The sequence below is a fragment of the Eutrigla gurnardus genome (genome assembly GCF_963514095.1).
Source record: "Eutrigla gurnardus genome assembly, chromosome: 3".
In the NCBI taxonomy this organism is placed as follows: domain Eukaryota; kingdom Metazoa; phylum Chordata; class Actinopteri; order Perciformes; family Triglidae; genus Eutrigla; species Eutrigla gurnardus.
In genome coordinates, this window is record NC_139917.1 from 445162 (window position 1) to 471694 (window position 26533).

At 43.5% G+C, this 26533-nt stretch overlaps 2 protein-coding genes across 2 annotated transcripts in view; one reads left to right on the forward strand and one right to left on the reverse strand.

Moving 5' to 3' along the window:
* mtus1b (microtubule associated tumor suppressor 1b) overlaps positions 1–7169 on the forward strand; it is a 90872-nt gene extending 83703 nt beyond the window's left edge. The window contains exons 12-15 of the mRNA XM_084004966.1: positions 2622–2720; positions 2967–3083; positions 3329–3426; positions 6106–7169. Coding sequence (XP_083861092.1) covers positions 2622–2720; positions 2967–3083; positions 3329–3426; positions 6106–6319 — 528 coding nt within the window. The 3' untranslated portion in view covers positions 6320–7169. The remainder of the gene's footprint in view (positions 1–2621; positions 2721–2966; positions 3084–3328; positions 3427–6105) is intronic.
* A 178-nt stretch (positions 7170–7347) lies between these two features.
* Positions 7348–12101, reverse strand: LOC311010477 (fibrinogen-like protein 1). The gene is made up of 7 exons (XM_084004987.1): positions 11952–12101; positions 11147–11315; positions 10047–10206; positions 9485–9582; positions 9315–9403; positions 7760–7974; positions 7348–7674 (listed from the first exon to the last, which is right to left on the reverse strand). Exons 1-7 carry the CDS (start codon positions 12012–12014, stop codon positions 7446–7448), a joined length of 1023 nt encoding a protein of 340 aa, XP_083861113.1. The 5' UTR covers positions 12015–12101; the 3' UTR covers positions 7348–7445.
* Positions 12102–26533: the final 14432 nt, after the last annotated feature.

The window sequence follows — 26533 nt, forward strand, 5'->3', positions numbered from 1 at the left end:
AATAAAGATCAACAACCAGGATCAGCTTTTTCTCCGAGGTTTATTCCACTAAGTATTCTCATCTGCAGAAGAAAGTACTGATCACCCCTGCCTTCTGATGCAAAGGTTCAGAATTCAACGACGAGTCCAACAACAATCTCCCTTTTAAGGAGGAGGAACCAAAGGACGGATCATGTCCTATCTTACAAAGACAAGATGTACAGGCAAGGTCAAGATTTACAGAACACAGGCGTCATAGTCCTGAAATTATCTTATGTCAATGTGGCACTCATGTTCATATCATCTACAAACAGGCATTCATTTTCGTCATAGCATAACAGTCAGATGAGGAGATGCGGATCGACGTCTGGCCTGACAAATATTCTGATTATAAAGTACAAACATCCAAAATTCCCATTACAGTACTGACCCTCGTTACTGAAGCAGCCCGATGTGAAGTGGTTAGCACACACATACAAGCTAAAGCCTTGGTTATGCTTCCGCGTAGTGATCACGCAATGGCCACACAGTTGCTTGGACGCAGTCGTGAGACCGTGATGGTTCTGCGTGGGGTTTACGTGTCGAAATGCAATTCAATGCCACACCGGTAGAGGGCGCTATGTTTTTTTTGTAAAGACTGACTGACCGACTGAGACTCTTGTGACGTATATAGCCTCATTATTCCCTTTTTGTTTACCTTCCGGCTTTCTCCTAGTCACAGTGAACGATGATCATGTTCATTCTCAAAACTCTCAAAACTCTCACTCAACCAACCAACTCAAACTGACTCTAAGACTTTTAAAAATGGTGGTGTTTATGAGTGGAAACCGGAAAAGCGGTCTTCAGCGGATGTAGTTAGCGGACCAATCACAGCCAATGGCTGCGTTTCGGATCGCATGCATTTGCGCCTGCATGCACGAGACTTGAGAGGATCCGCCGGAACTAGTCATAAACACGTCAAGTTCCCACCAAGTCAAGTCGGACACAGGTGCACTTCACGGACTTTTTTTTTTTTTTTTTAACTTTATTAACAATGATATACATAACAAAAACTGTAGAGCCAGGGGAAATTTCACAGACTTTGCACAAAGAATATGGCCTGCCCAGTGGCGCTGGCTTTCTTCGTCGCTGACGAATTCGAGCCGAGGCATTTGAACTCACCTTGTTGACGGAGGCTGAGGAATTTTCTCACGTGGTAATTCTAACCAACTAGGGCAACGTTGAGGGGAATGTCTTATGTCCGCACTTATTTGAGACCATCTGCACAGAAAATCATGCGGAGGGAGGTACCCTGGAGATACCGCAAGTTTTTAAAGTCATGTGACATGTCGCAAAGGGAAGTTATCACCAGCATTTGTGACGTTTTTTTCCCAGAATGCCTGGTTTTGCGAGGCAAATGCATGCGCATTCATTATTCGAAACGCGCCTATTGCGGCTGCGTTGGTGCTGCGTCGCCTCGACGCACGTCTAGGATTTTTGAGAGGTGCATGTCAGGCCCTTGCGGTGGACGTAAGGGGGGTCCGCAAGGACGTAAGCCCCCTTGCGTTGTACCAACGTGGAAGCATAACTTGGGCATAACACGGACCGTAGCCATAAAAATGAAACGCAAGAGACCAGACCCGGACCGCCGTGCACGGCGCTCTGTCGGACACACGCCCCCGGGCTCCGTCCGACCGGAGGCAGCAGAAGATGCACCAGAGCACGTGAGACAGAGGGAGGATTGTCTCCAGCTTCACCTGCACAGGGATTTATTCACGGAGCACCAGCCAGATCACCCAGCGCCATGACCGGTAAATTGGGCTGCACTCTCCATGCAAGCTGTGGGTCCGTGCGCGCTGTCTGCCCGTGCTCTCCGTGCGCGCTCTCCGTGCGTGCTCTCAGTGCACGCTATGGGTCTGTCGGTCGCGCTCCCTCTCACTGTCTGTCCGTGCGTCTGTCCGTGCGTCCACATTCTCCGTGTGCGCTGTGGGTCCGTGTTGCTGTGGGTCTGTGTGCTGTAGGTCGTCCGTGCATGCTGTCAGTCCTGCTGTCGGTCTGTCCCTACTCTCCGTCAGCGCTCTCCGTGGGTCTCTCTGGTTGGCGCTGTCTGTCCGCTTTCTCCGTCCGCGCTGTCGGCTCTCAGCGCTGCGTTGCGAAACGTCCCCCTTTAGGATCTCCTATCATCGTGCAGAGGAGTTAAGGCTTATGCAAATGACTCATTTTGTTACGTAACGAAAGGAGCTGAATCTGAACAGCCTGTAGGACCACAGTTTTACCAGAGGGTGGGCTGCAGAGACCATGCAGGAATTGCTTGTTTTCCTCATCCTGGGAGTTGGCAGGCTCAGGGAGGACCAGTTTATAGGTGTCGAGACCAGAGAAAACCTGTTTTTCATAATATGGCCCCTTTAATAGTTAGTAAAATTCCAGGTTTGAGTTGCAAACATGTATGAATACAAGTAAATGTAGAGGGCAGATTTCTGCAGGAAAGTAATAAAAGTTCTAATGTGTGACATCAGGCTTTGAATTCTTCATGTTGGCAGGAGTGTCCCTCTCAGGTTCACAGTGACAAAACAGCAAAAGTTCACTCTGAAGTTTCCTCCAACTGTGAAAGAACTAAAGCTCAGTGTCCATCCATCTTCTGTCTCCTCTCAACCTCTCACCAGGAGAAGATATGTGAGCTGTCGGCCGACAACGGGGCTCTGAATGACAAGCTGAAAGCAGAGGAGGAGAGGAGGAAGCTGATACTCACAGAAAAGAACCTGGTAAAGTTGTTACATCTGTGATGATGACTTCCGGTCCTTGTGACTCGCCTCTTTGGACGGTGGAGGCTGCTAGAGACTACGTCTGTTTCTCTGCTTCCCCCTGCTGGTTCAGAACAGTCACCCATGAACTGACTTCTCTCCAACCATTAGTTCCCAAAACATGGGGACTCGTAAACAGACTGTCTTTGTCTGTGCCTTTCCTCACTGAGGGCATTAAAGCTTCATGTGGCCTGTTTGTCTGTGCAGAAGGACTCCCACACAGTGTACCTGGAGCAGGAGCTGGAGAGTCTGAAGGTGGTGCTGGACATCAAGAACAACCAGCTGCACCAGAAGGAGAAGAAGCTCATGGAGATGGGCAAACTGGTAGGCATCTGTCTGATATTATCTGCTCGGAGAGTCGGTTGCCCCGCTTTGGTCTAAATGCTGTTTCAGAGGCCTTTTAATGCCGACCCCATCTCCTACAAAAGTACACTCCCGTACAGCTAAACTCTCAGTTCCATGGGAGTTGTAGTTTCCCTCGAAATGTAGTCAACAATGCAGTTTTCTTTGTGTGGGAAGGTCATTTTTAGGAGAGCGACTGATTGATTGTTTGGCTGTGTGTGCCACAGTTGGAGACGAACGTGAAACTGGAGGAGTGTCTGAACAAGGTGCAACAGGAGAATGAGGACTACAAGGCCAGGATGGACAAACACGCGGCTCTCTCCAAGTACGTACTCCAGGGCCTCTGTGAATGTCAGCCACATGGGGACTCATCACTTTTACCTTCTGCTCTTACAGCAGCATTTTCAGTCTCTCTGCCTCCTGACCTTCCTCCAGATACTTCCGCTTCGTCACTCCATTAGACCAGTAACAGTCCATTTAACCTGCCTTGGAAGTGTTTACTCACTAAACCTTTAACAGACACACCCGTGTGAAGTAATTGCCTCATATCTGTATGTATGTGGAGTTCAACTCACTGACGCTGGACAGACTGAACAAAAGGTCCTCGGGTTTGGTCTCACATTGGCCTTTCTTTGAACTCATTATCTGTAAAATAGGTAATTTGCTCATCTCAACATCGTCCACAGAAGGAGTTAATGCTAACAATAATCTAAAAGCTTGGTTGGGTTTGTAACCTTGGAAAAACCAGGAAGATAAAAATCATCTAACTGAAAAATACAGCTCACTCTTCTCTGATGTAAGTAAACAGCAGTGCAAGCTCCAGAAGTCACTTTATCGGTTGGTTTTTAGGTCAGATGATTAAAAAAAAACACTTCGAATCACAAGCATGTGAATCAGCATCTGTATTATGTGAATATTGTGGAAACATGAACATGTGTTGATAGAGGGAGTATATTTAGTTTGTTTGAGAGTTGATGGCAGAAATGCAGTCTAAATATGTATCTGTGGTTCAGCTCTTTCTAAGGTTGTCTCAGGATAGGACATGAGGTGATTAACTTGTCTGGAATAGTTCTCATTAAAGAAGCTCTGAGGTCACTACTACTGAGGACGGAAACACGGTGGCTACTCTGATGTTGGTGACGAGCAGAGAGTTAGATTAAAAAGAATGGTGAAGTTAGCTAGAGACATTTCTTAATTTTATTTGTGTAGTCCGAAATTTGACGTGGTGCTGGATGTGTCGGATATTTTTACGCTGCACACGGCAAATCGTTTCTTTTGACGAGTTGAATATCTTTAAATCGAAATTTTATAATTTTGGGAACACTGGCTGTGACACAGTGGCACCGGAACGAGTTTAAAAGTGGGGGTGCAAAAAAAAAAAACCCTCACACCTGATAGCCTAACTAGATAAGATAAGATGGCCTATAGCAGGGCTATTCAATTAGTTTTGAATGAGGGCCGGTTGATGAAAATGAAAAATATGGCTGGAAAATGATGAGCATCACATTAATTGCTACAGATACTGTAAAACACTACGACATATGAGTGCATATATTGTCTTATTTGATCAAATAAAATATAAGTTAAAGGTTTACTCAACAGTTCATAGAAATTCAGGTAGAAATAGGTTAACTCAGAGTTCCACAACTTATCAGAAACAATCCTTATTTGATGTTGTTTTGAAGGAGCGCCGTCTCTGCAAGTAAACACTCGACCTGCATCAGCGCATGTGAGCACGAGCGCAGCGGATTTTGGACGGAGACACACAGCCGCATTTTACCGATCCGGTACCGTTCCGGTTCCGCTCACACCACGAGTCTGACGAGAGCAACAGCTTATCAAAATACAGTGTAAACGTTTCAAAGTAGAAAGCGACATTGTGGTGGTTCAAGGAGGCGGAACGGTCATCAGAACAACATCAAGTAAAGTACACAAAGAAGAACGTATAGGCGCGCGGTGAGGATTGTTGTGGCCTCACGTCTTGCGGAGCAAGTCTACACTTCGGCGCGGAGATGAAAAGGGGAACTCATATCGGCCACTATCAGGCCAGCATGTTTTAATGTTTTCTCCACTGAAAGGGCCAGTAAATATTCCTTCGCGGGCCGGATTCCTGTGAAAAGCGGCACCGGTGCTTCCGGCGCGCCTGCTGTGACAGCAGCAGAACTGGTAGCACCGCCTCCTTCCATCCTTCAAACCCCGGCGCTCTGCTGTTAGATGGGCGGGTGCATCACATAGTAGATAGATTACCGGTTGCCAGGTTCGCCCACATGCAACAGGAAACATCAAATCTAAAATATTTTTTTAATTATTATTCACCAAATAACCAAGACAGCAATGACTTGTCGAGTCATTTCATGCAAGCCTAAGTCAAGTCTCAAATCATGGATAGCAAGTCCAAGTCAAGTCAAGTCTTTTCTCACTGTTGATCAAGCAAGTCACAAGTCCTCAATCTGGCGACTAAAGTCTGACTCGAGTCAAGTCACTAGACTCGAGTCCCCCATCTCTGCTTCAAACACATTTTGACTTTAGTTTGCTTTCTTCTAGGTTAGTGGAACGCCATGTCGTTTGAAGTTTTCCTGATGTTTGCTTTAATTTGTGGGTTTTAGGGTTATACCACGAGCCAACTTCCTTTGTTTCACTGCCTCTGTTTTTCAGAGGGGCCATGGGATTGAGTGTTTGAGGGGACGAAGGTTGCAGCACTCTCATACAGACATCTAGTGTAGAAACTCTTGCTTAGTTCATTCAAAAGAAATGAAATATTGGTCCGATTAAAAGAGGATTCTGTGGGAAGACTATTAAATGTTCCAACATGGTTGGGGGTGGGTTAAAACAACGAGTGGGTTTAGTCTATTATGATCAACGCCCACATGAATATTTAAAATCCCCTACAATGATGCATGATCTGTTTTAAGGACTGATGAGAGCTGATTGGTTTGTCCCAATGAACCTGGACTCAGTGTGTCTCCCTTCAGTCCACATTAAGTCTGTCTGTCTCCCCCTGCAGGCAGCTGTCCAGTGAACAGGCCAAACTCCAGCAGACGCTGCAGAAAGAGTCCAAGGTCAACAAGCGTCTGTCCATGGAGAACGAGGAGCTGCTGTGGAAGTTGCACAACGGTGACCTGCTGGCAAGTCCCCGCCGCCTCTCACCCACCTCGCCCTTCGGTTCGCCCCGAAACTCCGCCTCCTTCCCCACAACTGCACCCTTATCGCCCAGATAACCCCAAGAACTAACCCATCCTCCCGTCCGACCTCCTGCATCTCCTTCAAGCCTCGCACAGAGAACGGCTTCGGTCACAGCAGTGTTGTCGATATTAATGATGAACGTGTACATTTGGAATGAATCGCATATTAGAGACGCTTCTCTGGAAAGCGACATTGCAGTGGCACCGATGCACTTATGGCTGAGAGGGAGACTGGCCTTGCTCTCTACCAAAACGCCTGTTCCTCCAACGAAACCTTTCTACCTTTTCTGAAGAAAAATATAAATAACAGGCACACCTCAGGGTCTGCACATAGTTCTCTTGTTATGACTGTCTGACCTGTTTTTTTGTATGCCGCTCTTCCTAGAGAGAGGTGGGTAAGAAAAACCTTGGATCGGTTGGCACGTATAGGTTTGTGGGAACAGACTCGGTGTTGTTTGGATTTCCTGAAATGACGGGTACTTCTCGGTGGATTCGCACGGATTATATCGCCGTTTCCCGTCTTTTTCAAGATGACAGTTTTTTTTCCCCAAACAGCGACGCTCAATCACTTATCTGCTTCGGAAGAAGTGGATGAACTTGATGTCCTTCGATCTTTTGTTCCGATGGGTTTCTGTTCCTCCATGTAAGCTCCTCACAACCTCTACCTTAATCAACTATGTGGAATGTAATCACCTTCGGATGTTAATCTGAGCAGGCCAGTTCAGAGACACAAACACTATCTCAGAGCCAAATATGAAGAAGTGTGCTGTTTCTCATGAACAAAAGCAAACAACCCAGGAAACCCCACCTGTGATCATTCCCACAGAGAAAACTCCTATTCTGGGCGATAACTGACTTTACTGCATCACCTTGTCTATCTGGGTTTTGTCCTGAAAAACCTCCATTTTCCCTCAGTTCATCCATGTTCTGTATTATTTTGGAGACGGAATAAATACATTATGAGATTAAAGCAGTGTTGTTTTATTTTCAATATTAAAATACATGCAGTATTACGTATTTGATATGAAAGAGGAGAGTACAGGAAAGCTTTGAGTGAGGCGGCACTTATTTCACCTTCTGCTCCGTCATGGATGTGAATTAAGTGAGATATGTGTTCAGCTCTAGTAAGGAGATATATGTTGCTTACACACTTTCTTCCAGCCTATCGGCCACGAGGACCTTCCATGAACGCCACTTTGTTGGGGTCGTGTTGCCTCGGTAACGGCGCCATGATCGGCGGCGGATGCCCAAGGTCGGCGGCTCGCACCATCATGACCACGGATTTGATGGAGTACCACCAACCGTGCCACGTGTACCACACCACCCCATCGTCGGTCATGGCTTTGTATGGCCCGTTGTAGTAGTGACCGTTCAAGTTGCCCGAATCACACCTGTGATGAGGACGAGAGGTTGTTAGGTTTGCCACTCATTTAGCACACTTTCTTCACAGCAGAGCCTAAAGTGTCCGTGTGTTACCTGCTGAACCACCAGCCCGACCTGGTGTGTCTGATACACGTGGCCTCGTTGGCCCCGTCGCCATCATTCAGCTGATCGTAGGTGCTGAACTTGACCCCACTTGGCCCCATGCCTGGACCGGTCCATTTCTGCCCAGCAGAAGGGGGGCCGCGAGCATCAGCCAGGGCGTCCCCTGCATTCCCAGTGTAATCTCCCACATGTAACTGGTACAGGTCCTTTAAGTGAACAGCAGGGACAGAGAAAAGAGTTATTCTATTATAGTCAGAAAGTAGTTGGTTATTCTTGCATCGATGCAATTCATTTACAAACAGAAAACATCAACTGCGAGAAATGTTGCATATTATTTTTATTTATTGATCTGTGGTGGAGCTGATTTTGTTCTGAATTAAGCACGATATGAAAATGTCATGTCACAATGATCAGCGCCAAAATAATTGTGCCAATAACCATCAAAATATGCCAAACTCTTAAAAAGGTACTTAAGTATACTGGTATCACTTTAAATTTGGTTAACAAACAGATTTTATTGCGTCACAGATATGAAACTGTGAACATCCTTTTTAATTAAAAACAATCAAATGATCTTAAATAAGATGATCAGAAATGATCGTCATAAGTCATAAGGTCAAACAATTGAAATGTATTCTTGTTTCCTGTATTTTAAAGTCTGGCTATATTTGTCACTCCTCTATCATGATAGCATCTAGACAGCTTTTTTAAATCACTCATGACTATATCTCCAATTATCCCAATAATGGAGATTCACCACAATCAACTTATTGTGTATGTTTTATCGCGATCTGCGATAAAAGGGTCCTGTCCCTTTTCTGAATAGAGCTACGTGATTGTAAATGAAATCCTGGAGAGAAGAGAAAAGGGGCCAACGGGATACATGGAGGGAGTCAAACAGGGTGAGAACAGGAGAAAGGGTGGGGAGCAGTAAGGAGAGAAAGTATGAGGGGTGAGACAGGAGGAGGAATGAAGGGGAGGAGATGGAGAACACCTGGCAGGAGCCAGACTGTTGTTTCCACACATAGTCTAAATAAGACCCCAAGCTGTTATGGGAAATGAAGAGTGCGAGGTTAAAGACAGAATGCAAAAAAACAGAAGGAGCTGTTTTTACACCAGAGAAATGAGATCATATTCATAGATTTAATCCAATCTATCTATATATACAGTTTATATTATTATGTTGGTTTTTTTTGTTGGGCTACACGGTGGTGTAGTGGGTAGCACTGTCGCCTCACAATGCCAACCCCGGGAATCCTGGTTTCGATTCCCGGGTTGGGTTTGGATTTGGGTTCCTTCTGTGTGGAGTTTGCATGTTCTCCCCGTGTTAGCAGGATGGGGATAGGTTCATTGATGACTGTTCATTGATGAGTGTGAATGGTTGTCTGTCTCTATAGTTAGCCCTGTGATAGACTGGCGACCTGTCCAGGGTGAACCCTGCCTTCGCCCAATGACAGCTGGGATCGGCTCTAGCCCACCCCCCAAGTGGTAGACGATGGATGGGTGGGTTTTTTGTTGTTTATTTTTTGCAGTGTCTCTGTTTTACCTTTTCCTCATCCACTTTGAAGTTCTTGTACTGTGCATAGCGCTGATTACCCTCAAAGTCCTCCATGTTGATCAGCAGGTCGTAGTTTCCTGGAAGACACTGAGTTAAACAGAGCGACGCTCCTGTAAATCCAACAAATGGTGTGAACGCACACACATACATGCACTCACCTTGTGAAGTGAGATCGTGCAGAGGTTCATTGCCCAGCCAGAATTCTCCCTCAGGGGAGTAGAGGTCTCCAAATCCATGCTTGTACTCCACCCACGCTCTGCACACGCAGGGCACATACTGATTTTACCTTATATATTATACTGATTGTACTTTATAAACATGCATTCACTTGCAATCATAGACTGAATATATAAGAAGTGGACATAGTGACCTGTCAATCAGCAGGTAAGCCCCGCCCTAAAGCATCCCCTGCTTTCTGGTCTGTTGGACTCTAAATGGACCCTAATGTACTAAATGAACATCATGCTGGATTGAAGAAGACTTGAAACCAGAGATTGAGACCATAAACTCACGTTTACAATGTTTACTGAGACATTTTGTCATAGACTTCTATAGGTACAACCAGACTTCTCTTTGCAACCAGAGGAGTCGCCCCCTGATGGCCAGCAGAGAGAATGCAAATTTAAGAAAAACTGCTTCGGCTTCACTTTACAGAACTGTAGGTTGCCGCCTGTATGTGATGTCAAATTTCATGTCAAAGACACACACACACACACACACCTGTCAAAGTTCTCTGTGCCGTCTCTCCTCCTCTGGAAGACGGTCCATCCTCCTCCGTTGCTCATGTCACAGTAGACGCTCAGTGCAGTGGGAGAGCCGTCTGGACGAATCACATACAGCCCGTTGGCCACGTTACCATCGGCAAACACCTCCGTGCAGTCTGAACACACAAAGATGCACACGATCAAATATTCCAAGCAATTAGATAAAGAATTTGTTTGTCTACAATAAATCCAAACAGACATACCTACATTTTGTTTCCTGCAGCAGGGTCATGACAGGCATGGTACGATTGACTTAAAAATGCTAGTTGCTGATTGGTTGCTTAATAAAAGTAAGATAAGCATTCATTCAGAGTGCTGTTTTAGGTCAACAGTCTTCAATATTAACTCTCTTGAGCTTTGCTTGTTTCTTTGTCAAATTTAGCTGCAAAATGCTTCACTATGTTTGCTAGCTAGTTCCTAGTCTGTTCTAACTAGTCCCTAGTCTGGTCTAACTAGTCCCTAGTCTGGTCTAGCTAGTTCCTAGTCTGGTCTAACTAGTCCCTAGTCTGGTTTAGCTAGTTTCCAGTCTGGTCAAACTAGTCCCTAGTCTGTTCTAACTAGTCCATAGTCTGGTCTAGCTAGTTCCTAGTCTGGTCTAACTAGTCCCTAGTCTGGTCTAGCTAGTTGTTTGGTGCAGAGTTTGCAGGACAGAAAACCAAAACAATGAGCTAAAAGGAGCTGATGGCCTCTGTAGAACCTGGGAAACTTTCCGATTTTAGTATTACGGCCCGATGTCCTGACGACGTCCTCAGTCATCACATTGTTACACCAATAATATTGTGTCCAAAAGCTTGACTAAGTTTAGTTATAATCATACTCTTAAGTAAATGTCACATCGCAGATAGAACTGCAGTGACGTAAACGTGACGTCCAATAGAAAATGGTGTAAGTACACATAAAAGCCTCTATGCTGCTGCATTGATTTGAATGATATTTTTCGATATATTTAGGTGCGTAGCTAGTATGGTGTGAAGGCAGCAGGGCAGGTAGACAGCCAACAGACAGATGGACAGAATGTAGTGTTGAAGTGTTGAAGTGAAGGCAGGTAAACCATACCTCTATAGTGGTTCCTAGGGCCCAGGTGGGATTTGGGGAGGTGCTCCAGCTGCTGGGCCTTGCTTTTGTGGAGCTCCTGGATGTAGCGATGTTGGTCATCAATCACCTTCATCAGGCCCTGGATCTCAGCTTCCAGATGGACCACCTTCACCTCACATGGCACAACGACCTGGACAGAAAAAGAAAGACCAGATCCCATACAGGTACATCTAGGGTTACAGTCCCAACCAGTGAACAACCCTTATTCAAAGAATTTATTGTCAGAGAAAATAAGTTCTTGACAGTTAAGTGATGAACAAAAATATGAGAATTGAGAGAAAAAATCTATTATCTCTGCAGTCAAACAAGCACAAACCAAACAGGTAAAAGGGCACAAAGGCAGGCTGAGTTAAGTTGGCCTCAGAAGATACAGTTTTTTAATATTCAATTCCCCAAAATGTTTTCAACTGTAATCATCAATACAAGCAGCCAAACCATCGAGAGCAGACATGAATGATCACCCTGAATCCAAAACCAACGTCAAGTACTGACTACCTCTTCAGCTATTGTTTTAATGTTAAAAACAATTACCTGAAAAACATGAACAGAGGCCAATGTTTCCAGAAACAATGGTACTTTGAATAATCCACATACACCACCATGAGCATTTTGCATTGGATCCACAAATGTAGCAAACAAATAGTAAAAAATTTTATATAGTGAGGGCTAGTGGATTCTCCAGGGTCACAAGGACAGGAAGGACGTTGCATACTGAATGACCATATAAGAATAATATAGTAGGATAAACTGAAAAAGAGCTTCTTACCCCCTGTGAAGCAGCCATGTGAAGAAGAAAAAGAAGAAGAAAGGCCCCCGATATCCCCATCATTCTCACAATCACTGATCTGATTGGTGACTGAATCAAAGAGCCTCACTCTCTGGTCTCACTTTGTCGTTCTGTCTCACGGAGCTGCTCCGTCCTCTGTCCTGTTTGATGGTCTCTGCTCCTCTCTCTCACCACCACTCGGTGTGGCTGGAGTTTATTCGACTGCTCTGTAAAACAGCCTCCATCTAGTGGTTGGAGTCGATAGACCAAGTCCTCATACTGAACCGACAGCCACACTGCTCCAGTCATTTCACTGTAGTTTCACTGATTTAATGACACAGCAGTGAGCATGTCAGAATCTCACTTTTGCACCGTCTGTAATGCCACTTTAAAGTAGCAGCTAGTAATAATAAAAAAATTATAATAATATAGCACTTTTCGAAACAGGAGGACAAATTGCTTCTCAGAACAGAATAAAACATAATTAAAGAATTACAGACAAAAAACATTGAAGACAGTACAATAAGTACGAACCAAAACACCATAAAATAGAGCAAACGGAAGAGAACAATGTGTTAAAAATAATAAAATCACTATAAGAAAGCTTTTACATAAAATTAGTTTTGAGAAGAGACTTAAACGATGAAACTGATTTAGCTTGTCTGAGATTCTCAGGCAGGGAGTTCCACAACTGAGGTGCCCCTACAGCAAAAGCCCAGTCACCTTTGGTGACAAGGCGTGATGTGGGAATGACCAGGATACCCCTACCCAAGGATCTCAGGCTACGCTCTGGCTCATAGGGGACTAACATGTCTGAGATATAACTTGGAGCCAGACCATGCAGAGCTTTAAGAGTTATCATTAAAATCTTAAAGTCAACTCTAAAAACTACAGGCAACCAGTGAAGAGAGGCAAGGACGGGAGTAATATGGTCTCACCTCCTAGAATTAGTTAAAAGCCTAGCAGCAGCATTTTGTACCAGCTGGAGGCGGGATGTGGCTTTCTGACTCCGCCCAGAGGCCAAAATATGAAGGACCTGATTTTAGTGATGTTACTCAACTGGAAAAAAAACATGATTGAACAACACTCGTTATTTGGCCATTAAAAGAGAGATTAGGGTAAAAAATCCTCCCCAGATTACGGGCATCAGATTTAACATTGGTGGACAGATTAGACTGCATGGAGCTGATAGCATTAGGGGGGCCAAATAGCAGGATCTCGGATTTGGCTTCATTAAGATGGAGAAAGTTCTGAGACATCCAGTACTTTATGTCAGCGAGGCATGACATGACACGGGTCAAATTACCTGTCTCATCAGGTTTAAGAGGGACATAGAGCTGGGTGTCGTCCGCATAACATTGGAACTGGACATTGTGTTTACGAATGATATCCCCCAAAGGAAGCAAATAAATTGAAAAGAGCAAGGGACCTAAGATCGACCCCTGAGGAACACCACAAGGGAGATGGGCCGAGAGGAAGAGGCTTTACCTATAGCAACAGAAAAACTTCTATCTGTAAGATAGGAATGAATCCAGTCCAAGAGCCGAGCCCCTGATGCCAACCCATTTTTCAAGACGTTTTAGTAAAGTGGTATGATGAACCGTGTCAAATGCAGAATTTAAATCAAGGATGATTCAAATCGAATAGTTACCAGAATCATCAGCAAGCAGTAGATCATTTACAACCTTGACAAGAGCTGTTTCGGTACTGTGTAGAGCACGAAAACCTGATTGGAATTCCTCAAAAATGTGAGATTAGTTGTGAGGAAATGCTCTTTTCTAAAAAAAAATTGATAAAAATGTTAATTTATAAATTGGTCTAAAATAATGTAAAACAAGAGGATCTAGATTAGGTTTCTTAAGTAAAGGTTGAACAATTGCTTGCTTAAGGCTGGAGGTAAAACGAGCCTTTAGACAGTGAGCTTTTGACAATAGCTAGAATGTCAGGTCCGACTTTCTCAAGTATTTCTTTTAGAAACCTAGTAGGGACGATATCTAAGGGCCATGCAGAGGATTTCATGTGCGGTATGGTATCCTCTAAGGTCGACAAGGAAATGCACTCAAAATAGCAAGGCAGGGGGTTCAGCAGTGATACTGCTATCAGGAAAAGTGGAGCTCATTCTAACTGCTTTATTTACTGCTGGTAGTTTAATCTATATAATTATAATATATAATTTACTACTGTTGATTGATAATATTTGTTTCAATAATATGAATCTGTAAAGTAGGCTAAATGTCAGATAAATCAAGTGCAGTAAAAGTACTTTCCCTCTGAGATGTAGTGGAGGAGCAGTAGAAAGTATTATAAAATGTTATATTATACAACCGTCGTCGCTGCCCTAGTTTCCCCTGCTAGAGCGGCACCGTCGGACTTGCGTACGCGTAACACGGTCAGCACGGAGACGGGTAGTCCACCGGCAGCCGCGCCCAACTCATGCGGGCGGCGGAGGGAAGGAGGGGGAAGCGCGCCGAACGGAGAGGCAGGCAAGCCCGAGACGGGCCCACGCACCGCACCGGGCATCCCGAAGTCTGAACTTAGTGGGACGAAGGCAACATGGTGCCTGCGACTGCCCCAGCAGCGGAGAACGCGAGCGTTCCCGATTGATGGCAAAGCGACCCTCAGACCCGCAGACGAAGGTTTAAAATCCGCGTTTTAAGCGTTGTTCTGTGAGCTTTTTACATTTCTCACCTTTATGGACGATAACCTTTGGTACACAAAACATGGGCATCTTGACTTTTTCACATGGCAGTTCTATGGGCGTCGCGTCGGCGGACCCTCCTCCTCTGCCTCGATGTACCCGATGCCTCAGTCCGTGAGCCTCCCCCCACCGGGAGCCACGTCCCTCGCTCCAGAAAACTCACTCATCTTCATGAGGTATGGGTCACGCCTAGGGTTGCCAGCTTTGTCACTATGAAATAAGGGACAAAACGTGGCCTGCAGTAGGAATGCGAGTATGGTTTTGTGTGAATATACAGAGTATTGTTTTAAGGCATTTGTTATAATAATAGCAGTTTTGCAGAGGAATAAAATAGCAGACACTCAGAACGTACACCCTCTGTGTACACAAACAGTGGTGGGGAATAAATGCTTAACATTCTTACCTCTTACCTCTGCTCACCAACTCTACTTTTTCCATGGATATTTTTGGCTGCTCTTGACGGATTCAAGAAGTCTTTTGTCCTTTTGTGCAGCCAGAGAAAAGTCCTTACATGACAAGTCACAGTTCACAGATATTTGAAGTTCATTTTTGATCAGCTCTGTGCTGAATCTGTTTCTTGAGTCTGACCATTTAATGGTCATCAGAGAGAAAATCCTCTCTACAAAGGCATTTGAGCCTGGCACGCTGAGGACAAATGAGACAATCCTGAACATGTTGATCAAGTTGGCTTTCCCTAGGTTTTGGAAAACTGCAACCCACTTCTCACTGGTAGATTTTGTGGTATCCTGTGTGGCTTTCTTTATTTCCTCCCTGCTAGCACAAAACTCTTCATAGAGTTGGTCCATACTCACTGTCTCTGTCATTTTGAGGGCATCGACCACCTGCTCCAGGTCAGTGAAGGAGAGCTCCTCCTGTAGGCCGATCGGTTTCAGTTTCATCATCACATTTTCTGATGAGAAATCAAACCATTTGTCAATGTATGCAATGACAGAGTCATAGAACTTCAGAAAGTCCTTCTGCTGCTGTGATCTCTGTGCTGGCAGTTGTTTGTCCATCAGCTGCTTGGTCTGGTATCCAAAAAAGCTGTCTTCTTTCCGCTGAAGCATCTTCGCTTTGAATTTTCCCACCTCCCCGTACACTTCTGTGATGCAGAGCTTTGTTTCCTCCAGCTTTTTAACGAGTGTGTCAAAAACACACCCCACGTTGTGGAAAAAGCACAGATAAATCTCAGCAGCTGCAGTTTTTTCTTCATCCTCAAAAATCCTCCTCAGAAACACAGGACAGGTCTCCCCAAGGGACCTGAAGTATGAGGTGAGAGCTGGCCAGCTCTGCAGGAGACGATCAACAGCTGGATGGAAAGACAGCCATCGCGTGCAAACATGACGCAGAATTTCACGCCACTCAATGTCAACAAAAACAAAAAATGCACGCAGTTCCTCTCTTCTGGAAGCAGATACTGAGAAGTGGCTGCAGATCTTTAAAACCAGTGACTCAATATCCACTGACAGCTGATCACAGGCGTGCTTGCAGGTGTTATGAGCTATGTGAGCCGGGCAGTTAGCTTTCAAAATGCGACTGTTGTCACTGCTCAATAACTGGTAAACGGAGTGGTGTTTTCCGAAGTTTACATTGGCATTATCTGCCGCATAGGCCGTGATGTGTTTTATATCCAGTTCATACTTTTTCAGGCAGTTCATCAGAGCTTGATGAATACCATTTGCTGTTTCATCACTATCTTCATAAAAGTCAAGTAGCTTGCACCGCACTCCATCAGACACAGAAAAATATCTCACACACACTGGAAACATTTTTCTATTTCCCTTGTTTGAGGCATCGGAGGCAACCGAGTAAAACACAGGCTCACCTTCAGTCGGGGATAGATCATTCAGGATATCCTGTACAGTCTTTGGTCCTAATACATCATTCATTGTGATCATCTCAGCTTTCGTTCTTTCCAAGTGCATCTTCTTCACAACATTTGAGTCATGAAACAACGCTCCGTTTAGCTTAACAAGGCAGTCGGCGCTGTTGTAGCTAAGTCCATGTTTGACAGTGTGATAGACGTACGAGGCTTCACTTGCCGCTATTTTGTCCGTTTCCACAGTAGCCGCCCCGAAGAATGCACCGATATTGCTTGCACCTTTAGCGAGTGTGGCCTTCTTGTGCATTTCTGTGGAAGCATGTTGGGTCAAGTCATTCTCACCTCCATGGCCAACTGAAAATTCCCGGCGACATAAAGTACAGAAGGCTTTCGTTGAGTCCCCGCTGACAGGCTCAACTCACGTCTTTGTAACTTCCCATAGTTTGTTGTAGCTGCACAGTCTTTTCTTTTTTGCAGGTTTATCCATTGTAGTTCAATCCGTATTCACAGTCGACTCAGCAACGTCACACATTGCTGTGATTTTCTCTTGTTTTTTTTTTGAGGAATTGGTGCATTTACTGAACGTATACTGATACGGGAGGTGGGGCTGTGATTGGATGATGACAGGTGTCGTTGATGATCCTCAAGTGTCGTGATCAGCGCTGCTGCAGTTGTATCAGTCAGTGGTCAGATCAGCGTAGCAGTCAATAAGCGGGACAAAAGAGATCACGTACGGGACAAATAAATTAGGCCAAATATATGGGACGTCCCGGCTAATACGGGACAGTTGGCAACCCTAGTCACGCCCAACATATTTACTAATTGTTTGTATCATATTCTAGAAACTGGCTCTAAATCACTACAATACAGACTCTCTGGAACGGTTTCCTCCATAGACGTAGTCGGCATTTTTACTTAATGTGTCATCACAATCACGTGACTGAAACCAAGCTATTGATGAAAATTTGTATAATATGGGACCTTTAAAGGACTCATACAGATTTTTTTTCCTGAAAGACTGATCCACTACAGTTGATCTAGACACATGAAAACAAAATGGAAACAAAATGGAAACCACATTTTGGCTGCAGTGGCTGATGATTAACAGCTGATGATCGGTACCGGCGATTGACGTGGGTCTGCGCTGGATAAACTACAATAATGGACTACAAAAAAACGCGTCGTCCACTTCTCCCCATGTTGGTTTTATCAACAGCTGGTACACTGACCGGCTTCAGGTCCAGCAGCTCCTCCTTCCTGTATGACCGTTTGCTATTTACATTTCATTTGTGGTTTTAGTTTCGTTTTTGTCAAACATTTGTAACATGAATATGAAACAAAAATATCATTAAATTATTATCACTGTCCACACACATTTATAATCACTATTCCAATTACTATATGTCTGCATGAAAGTAATTGTTAAATATGCAAATAGGCATATCGTTTGTTTTCTGGAACGGCCGAGGTGTGCGGCACTTTAAATGTTGCTCTCGCAAAGAATTGTGGGGCGGCGTAATCTCCTTTCCTTTCGCATAGGAAGGTCCGTTGCATCCTATGCTAAAGGAGCTCTGAAAGGAAGCATTGGAGCTCCTTTCCTTTGCATTTAGAGAATTCGAATGGCTCTTATCATGGCAGCCACTTGTTTACTTCCGAGTCACTTCTTCAGTTAGGAATCTTCCTAAGCAAAATAGACTATTCGACTGCACCCAAAGTCTGGAGAAAGGAAGGAAGCTGCTTTGTCTCTTGTTGGTAAGTCAGAAACGAATTGTAGATTTGGGTTCAGGCATTCTGTGAGTAAAGCTAGTTGTAACATTTAGTCTTGTGTTGATAGCTTGTTGTTGAAATTCTTGTGAAGCTGTCTATACTGAGTGGGCAATTAGCTAGTTTCAGCCAGCTCAGCTGTAGTCAATAGACTTGATTGGAGGGAGGGGCCCCAGTCAGAACATAAAGGACTGCCAGTGAAACTCCTTCAAGCCACATTTTGTCTGGAGAAAGGAAGGAAGCTGCTTTGTCTCTTGTTGGTAAGTCAGAAACTAATTGTAGATTTGGGTTTAGGCATTCTGTTAGTGGTGGGTAGTGATGGTGAGATGAAGACTCATGAAACATCAAAGCCTCTCAGCCAGATGAACCACCAAAGTGGTTCGACCCCAAAGCTTCAAATATGTACGCTAGGGACACCTAGTGGTGAATGAAATTATGAAGAAAGTAAAAGAGTTTCCAGTCAACCTAACATAAGATGTTTGCTATATGTGCCGATCCAACATCAAATCATTTGAGAATTAAAGTCATCTTTCCTTGGTGATACATGTGTGTGAGTGTGCCTTTCATAAATAGTTCTGAACTCAAGATAGAAAATAAGTCATTTGGTAAACCACAGACTTGGATTTGAACCTACAACACTTTGATAATGTGTCTCAGTCCTTAGACACTACACCACCCGAAACATGAGATAGGAGTAATTCTTATAATGATAATAATTTGTAATAGATGCATGGGGGTGGATCGTTGCAGCTCTATCCTAGATTCGAACCTGCAACTCTTTGACAACAAGTCCAACTTCTTAACCACTACACCACTGCCTCTTTGTAATATGGCCAGCAGTAGTAATAATTACAATAATGATGTATAATAATAATAATAATAATAATAATAATAATAATGATAAAGTGATATATTAGTCAAAGTGGTAGGCCTACACTGCAATTCCACCTTGGATTTGAACCTACAATGCTTTGATAATGTGCCCATTTTTATAATAATGATGTATAAGAATATATAAGAATAATTAATAAGAATACTGATATGCCCACGAGTTAGTATTCGTGTATGAGGCATTTTTATAGTCATAATGTCCCGCCAATTGTAAACCTGTATCACCGCGGTACCTGTATCGCGAAAAAGTATCCCGAAACGAAGCCTCGCTCGTCATATGCTACGTCATTTTGCCGAGGTGAATCAGATCTCGACACGGAGCTTTGTTGGGGGAGGAGCCGAAATTCTCGACACATGCCTCGAAGCCTCGACGCAAACCATAACATCACTACAGTGAACCAAATACAACAGATGCAATACATTGTCATCTCGGACAATGTATGATTCCACCGCTCTGCACAGGTCCACAACTGGTTTCAGCACAATCCTCAATTTTCTGTGCTATACCTATACTCTCCATTTCTCAATCCAATCGAGGAGTTCTTCTCAACGTGGCGGTGGAAGGTGTATGATCTGCAACCCCAGGCTCAAGTGCCCCTCATTGAGGCCATGGAGGAGGCCTGTGACCAAATTGATGCCATAGCCATTCAAGGATGGATTCGACATGCACGGCGGTTCTTCCCTCGTTGTCTTGCGAATTACAGTTTTTGTCGAATGCTTACACACATGTTGCAGACTTTGGCTCACTGTGTCATAACTTAACACACAGGTCGAGTAAGACACAGCACATGGAGATAAAGTCTTAACTTATACGGCAAAATTAAACTCTTGAAACAAAACCTAACAATCCCATTTCAAAACAGTTTTTAGCATCAAAACATTAAACACATTCACCTTTGTTTGCGCTCTTTCCTAGCAGCAACAACACACAGATGTGCTTTATGCAAAACACAGCTGTATTTAGTACTTTGGATGGTTTTTGACTTTAAAAGTCTCATATAGATTTTTTTTGTGAAAGATTGCTCCACTACAGTTGATCTAGACACATGAAAACAAAATGGAAACGCTTCAGAATGTATTTTTATTTTTTTTCAGGTTTTTGCAAAAGTAAAAAAAAACAAAACACAAAGACATGGTAACTAAAATGTTCTACAAAACAGAGTTGTAAGAAAACGATTGGAAGACATTTAGGCTATGGATCCCGTCTCCTGTTGGCATTTGGCCACATCACCTCATCCACATCACAGGCAATGTCCTCCCTTGCCAAGCAACGGGGGAAATATCTCCTTGCATGCCGAATCCAACCCTGTATGGACCTCACCTCAATGTCGCCGCATGCCTCTTCCATGGCTTGTAGAAGAGGCATGCGGGCATGTGGTTGACGGTCATAAACCTTCCAGCGCCATGCTGAAAAGAACTCCTCAATTGGATTCAGAAATGGGCTGTACAGTGGCAAGTTGAGTGTAATGAATCTATTATGGTTGGTGAACCAGAGCCACCCGATGGAAACTGACATTATCCCAGACGACAACAAACTGGGGCTGCTCTGGCCCGTCCTGGACTACTGTTTCATGAAGTGTGTCCAGAAAGCGAATAATGAGGGCTGTGTTGTAGGGACCGAGGATGGAGTGGTGATGCAGGACTCCCTGTACACTGATGGCGGCACACAAGGTGATATTTCCCCCGCGCTGACCAGGGACATGCACTATGGCCCTTTGCCCAATAATGTTTCGGCCCCGACGTCTGGTTTTCGCCAGGTTGAACCCAGCCTCATCTACAAAAATAAACTCATGCTGCTGTGGAGCTGCATCAAGTTCCAGGAATCTCTAAAACAGAAAAATGTAGATAATGTACACTGAATATAGTGTGATTGAAAACACAGGACTATCACATATACATTTACACACAATACTGTGTGTGTGTGTGTGTGTGTGTGGCTTACTTGCACATAGTCATGACGGAGGTCTTTGACTCTCGCACTGTTCCTCTCGAATGGAACTCGATATAGCTGCTTCAGTGAGATGTTGTGCTTTTTGAGGATGCGGGAGAGTGTAGATATGCTGACAGTGTTGATGCCAGTGAAGGTTATTTGATCTGCAAGGATCTGCTCTCTCAAATCACGAAGCCGGATTTCATTATTTGCCAAAACAATATTGACGATGGCCACCTCCTGTTCATCACTGAGCATAGCCTGCCTTCCACCCTGTGCAGGTCGTCTGGCAGTTCTGTAGAAAATGAAACATCATACTTTAAACCCATAGACCTACAGTAATACAGCAATGTATTGTACTGTGCATTTGAACAATGTGCAATACTGTAATTTCTTTGGTACATTTTAGTGCGGAAACTTTAAAACATACCTGTTTTCCAGTCTGAACGTTCTAATAATTGAGGCTACTGAGTATAGCGACTCAGGTTTGGATGGACTCTCTGCCCAGCCTCCCTCATTGTAAGGCCATGATTTATAACATGGTCCACCAAAGTGGCCCTCATGTCATCGGATATTTGTCTTCTGTTGCCTGCTCCCCTTCTTTGTCCTCTTCCTCGTCTTGCTGCTGCTCTTCCTCTCCCTCTTCCTGTTTCCAAAGTTGGCACAAAGGAGCTGAGCTCACATCAGGTGTATTTGTAGTGCTATGGCTTAGACTGATTGGTCTACAATTAGATGTTAAATGTTTTCATGTGTGTGAGTCAGTGTGCTTTTCCAATTTTAGTTGTGTTTTGTATTTTAAATCGATGTGTTTTCCCAATGATTGCACGAGTCTTCCTTTTTGAACAATGTGTCTTATGTAAAAAAAACAGTGTGTAGTATTTTGCAAGAAGTGTGTTGGAGAATATCAAACACAGTGCAAAGCATATATTGTGTTTGCAGGTTTGGTGCTTTTGTTTAGGGCATGGTCACCAAAGCTAGAGGTTGTGATGATTTGGGCATAGCAACCACTTTTAGTGTTTAAGCATTAGGCAAAAACTGTAAGATATCGCCTGTGATGTCGATGAAATTCTCTGGCCTGATCCAGCTTGGCGAAGAGATAATCCCTAATATTTTCCCTGCTGGATTTTCTTTTCTTTTCCCCCCCATATTTTTTTTATAGTATCTTTCTTTTTTTCTTTTCTTTTTGTGTATTTTTTTTTTTTTTTTGGTGTTATGGACAGTACTGTTGTAGCATGGACATCTTTTGCTGAAATTTTGACTGATTTAGATAAATAAATTATATTTTCATCACTCTTCAGCATTGGTCTTGTGTTGTATTTGGTGAATTTTTAGTATTGTATATTTGCACTTTCTCTGTGTACTTCACTTACATTACTCAAATAACTGAGGAGTAGAATTGCTAAAAGTGTTTTAGGTTAAGCGCAGCAGTGTGTAACTGGTTCAGACAGAATTAAGTCATATGAAACGTGTGTGTTTTCATATGGTAAAAAAATATCATTTTTATAAAGTAGTGTATAGTTTTTACAAGAGTGTTTCATTTTGCAAAGGATGTGAGGTGTTCTGGTAATTGTGTGTATGGTTGTGCTAATTGTGTGTAGTGTTTTGAAAAACCGGGCCCTCTATTCAAAATCAGGCTAAGCAATTGAAAAAAACTATAAGTCAGATTGTTGTGTCTTGTGCAGAGAACCATGTCCAGTGCATTTTGAATTGCAAAATGTGTGTAAAGCAGAAAATGTGTTTAAAGTTTTGGAGACTTGAGAAGAGGTTTTGCTCTCTGTGTGTCAGTTTAAATATTTGTGCTCTGCATGTCATTTTAGTGTGTTAGCAATTGGAAAAAACTGTAATGTCATTGTGTTTTTGTTAATGTTGTGTTTTTCTTTTTGTCGTTGTGTTTTTGTTAAAGCTGTGGTCTACGATTTGAAAGATTTGTCAATTGAGCCAAAATTGAGCCAATATTGGCTAAATTTTCCGATCCTTGCTAACTCTCCTTCTCCTGCTCACGTCTCGTCCTGACCCACTTCCACATTTGAAACTACGAGCGGACAAGACGATGAGATGTTGGCTTGGGGGGGGGGCCTCGGGATTGTGGCGAGTGATCACCGAGCAGTTTGGGATCAGGGACGAACTGCAGTGAGAGAGAAATCCGACCCGCACCCGCTGCATTTACACCGATAATGTTTCATCATTCATGGCCATAATAAACCATTGTCGATATTGACGCACCTTTTCTGTTTAGGCGTTAATGCACGCATGAGTGCGGCTAGATGGCTTGCTTCCATCTTGTCTTTGTTCCTCCGTCTTATTGAAAATAATGCAACAAAACGGCAGTAACTCATGTTGGATATTCCAATCCATTAATTCAAAAAGAAACAAAGAACTTTTCTCAAAACCAAATAAAAACCATCTCTCCAGTCTCACGGTCAAAAACAATATACCTCAGTGTGCGCACCTGGCCTCGCTATTGGCACACTTAAATAAGTTCCGGTGGCTATAGGCCCTCCCACAGTGCCACCTTGGGCACACAGTTAAATGGCAGTCGATCTAAAATAAAGACAGATTCAGCAACTGCATAGCTTATTTCTTGCATAAAATGTCTTCAGAAACACATTTCAGTGAAATATTTTCGTAAAATAAAAGGGAAGGTGGGAGGCTGCGAGGGGAGTACGATATGAGCTCGGAGGAGCACAGAGGGGAGGGGTGTGTGTGGGGGGGATGCTTTTCAAATCATAGACCATAGCTTTAATGTCGTTGTGTTTTTGTTAATGTCGTTGTGTTTTTGTTAATGTTGTGCTGCCCTCAAAGTGAGTTCCAGTCTTAAAAAACTAGACGGCTAGCTAACAACTTTAAAAAGAAGTGGAATCCAATAGACAAGGGTTTCTTTTCTTGTTTCTTTACTGAAGGTTCTTTTCCTCTTAAGTTTTGTTGTAATACTGTAACAAATACAGAAATAAAAACGTACGTGTGTTTACATGTTTTGTTCATTGCTTACACACGGAATCACGAGAGCTAGCATTGTATTCAGTACCGGTTCACAAAATACGCAAACTAATAAAGGCCCCCTGAAAAACAAAACGTGACGACGTGACCTCACATCACGTCTCCCAGATTCCCGGCGCTTCAGCCTAGCAAGACAGCGTTTAGCACACGCCGTTGAGCATACGCCAAGACAACCACAATGAAGCGGAGTTATCCATCGGGGAATGGTAAAAGGAGGAAGAAATAGCATGACAATGAACTGCGGGAACAGAAGTCAAGTAACTCTCCTCTCCGGGTGGGAGAGTGGGAGAGACTGCCCCCCAGCTGCCCCCCTAAATTTTGGGTTCTTAAAACTGTACTTGTAAAAACAAACCGCCACTATGTCCACAAGCTTTTCAAAGCATTGAAACAAAGAATTTATTGGCCAAAAGTGAATAATTGTAAATATAATCTTAGGCCCCTGCCCCACTTGGCTACGGCCCTGCATCAAACGTGCTGAGCGGCGTTCACAGTCCGTCTCACACAGACGACGCTGAAGTTGGCTTCCGATTCGCCAGCCTCCGATTCGGCACTTAAGGGGAAAGTTAAGGGGAAATTAACTCATTGTGCAGTGCGACTGTTTGTCCACTGATTGACTGTTTTTTGTGACACTTCTTGATGTGAAAACTTTTTAGACATTTTAGGTAAGACATCAGCTTTGCCTTACCCCTTCTATTGTATCTGTACAACTTTTATTTTATTTGTGAAAATGCTAAAGGGGAGATTTTGCCGTTTTTGTTTTATACCAAGACCTCATTAGACCAGGTCCAGATCCAAAACCAGTGTGCCTAGACCTCTCATATCTGGACTGGATTAATATACAGACCCTGAAGATTCATAAAAACACAGTCTCTGATTTGTGAAACCTTTATTCTATTTGTGAAAATGCAATAAAGGCACATTATACTGTTTGTCCAGCATGTAGACCACATTAGACCAGGTCCAGATCCAAAACCACTGTGCCTACACCTCTCAAATCTGGACTGTAGGGTTAGGGTTAGGGTTAGCCCTAACCCTACAGTCCAGATTTGAGAGGTGTATTTGTTATACTTATTAGCTACATGGCCCTACAGTGTAACATAATATAAGGATAACCAGAGCTTTTCCCATCTTGACTATTGCAGGTAAGAGTAGCTGGAGAGAGCAGAATGATGAAAAGGAAAGCAAAAGTGGGGATATTGACAGGTTTTTTGGAAAGATGAAGGAGAAGGTAGAGAACTGGAGAGACCAGGAGGGTCAGAGCAGGATATGGCCACAGAAGGAGATGAAGAAATAAGTGAAGGAGAAGAGGATGTGAGAGATGAAGAGGAGGCTGCTGTAGATTCAGAAAGTGGGAAAGAGGCAGGGAGTGACCACCAGGCAGATGAAGATGACAGGGAAGGTCCTAGGCCTACAGCAATTCCACCTGGACCACAAGGTATGTTTTTATTCTCCTTCCATATAAATTGCAGTAAAATAACATGTTTTCAGTTAGTGGCTATTTTCTGTAGCATATGTTATAGGGTTAGATATTAAAAAGATTTACTATTACTATACTACAAGTATTTTTGTGTTTGTTTTGTTAAATCCATTTACATTTGGGGATTCTTGCGTTCCGTCCTCCCATGCCACCTTGCCAAGACCTCTTGCCACCGTTTGCCACCCCATGTAGAATTTTCTAGATCCACCACTGACGTGTGCGTCTTGCTGGCTTCTATAATTGTAGTTGTAGTGTTCTCATGAGCATCGACCATGATGTGGGGAAGCAAATATCATATGACGACATTATTGATGATTTTGCATCCATAAAGTGCAGAAAGGGACACTTTTTAATGGTGAGTTATTTCAAACATTAACATGTTTACATGCCCAACATTTAAGACTGTATGATTGTTTGTTTACACATTTAGTTTGATTTGATTTGTTCCGATTTGGTCTGAATTTATTCTCAGTTAGACCAACAGGTGGCGACAGTGCAATATGTTTAAAGGGGGGATGAGTGGAAGCCATGGGTGTCAGGTGCTACTGTTGAACATTTTTGGAGTTCAGTTAGGAGGGCCTCTTAGCAGAATTTTGCCTAGGGCCCCATGGAGGTCTGAATCGGCTCTGTGCGTATTTGACGTAATTCTTGTCAATCTTAACAAAGACTAAGAAATCATATGACATTTACTTAAGCTACAGACAAATCATTTCCAAAGTTCAAACGTGGTCTTTCTTTGTCGAGTGAATCAGGAAGTAAACTTGCAGTTGTTTACACTGGCGCCAGTACCACAATTTGACCGCAGGGTGGCAGTATTTACCAAGCTAAGGCAGGATACACATGAACATAAATAAGATTCCAGATCTATGGTCACTAAAAATTATAATAAAATGTTCGTAATACCCTTTATTTTATTTAATACAATAATCTAGTCCGTTTAATAATACACATATGAATTAGCCTACATCTATTCAGGAGAACCAAAAACGACTTACTCAGCAAC

What these genes read in the sequence shown, in the direction of transcription:
- LOC311010477 (XM_084004987.1), bottom strand. Translation starts at nt 12,014, where the DNA reads ATGATGGGGATATCGGGGGCCTTTCTTCTTCTTTTTCTTCTTCACATG. An exon ending in CCCTAGGAACCACTATAGAG is followed by an intron (nt 10,207 to 11,146) that starts GTATGGTTTACC and finishes TTGTGTGTTCAG; the next exon opens with ACTGCACGGAGGTGTTTGCC. An exon ending in TCAAAGTGGATGAGGAAAAG is followed by an intron (nt 7,975 to 9,314) that starts GTAAAACAGAGA and finishes GTTCACTTAAAG; the next exon opens with GACCTGTACCAGTTACATGT.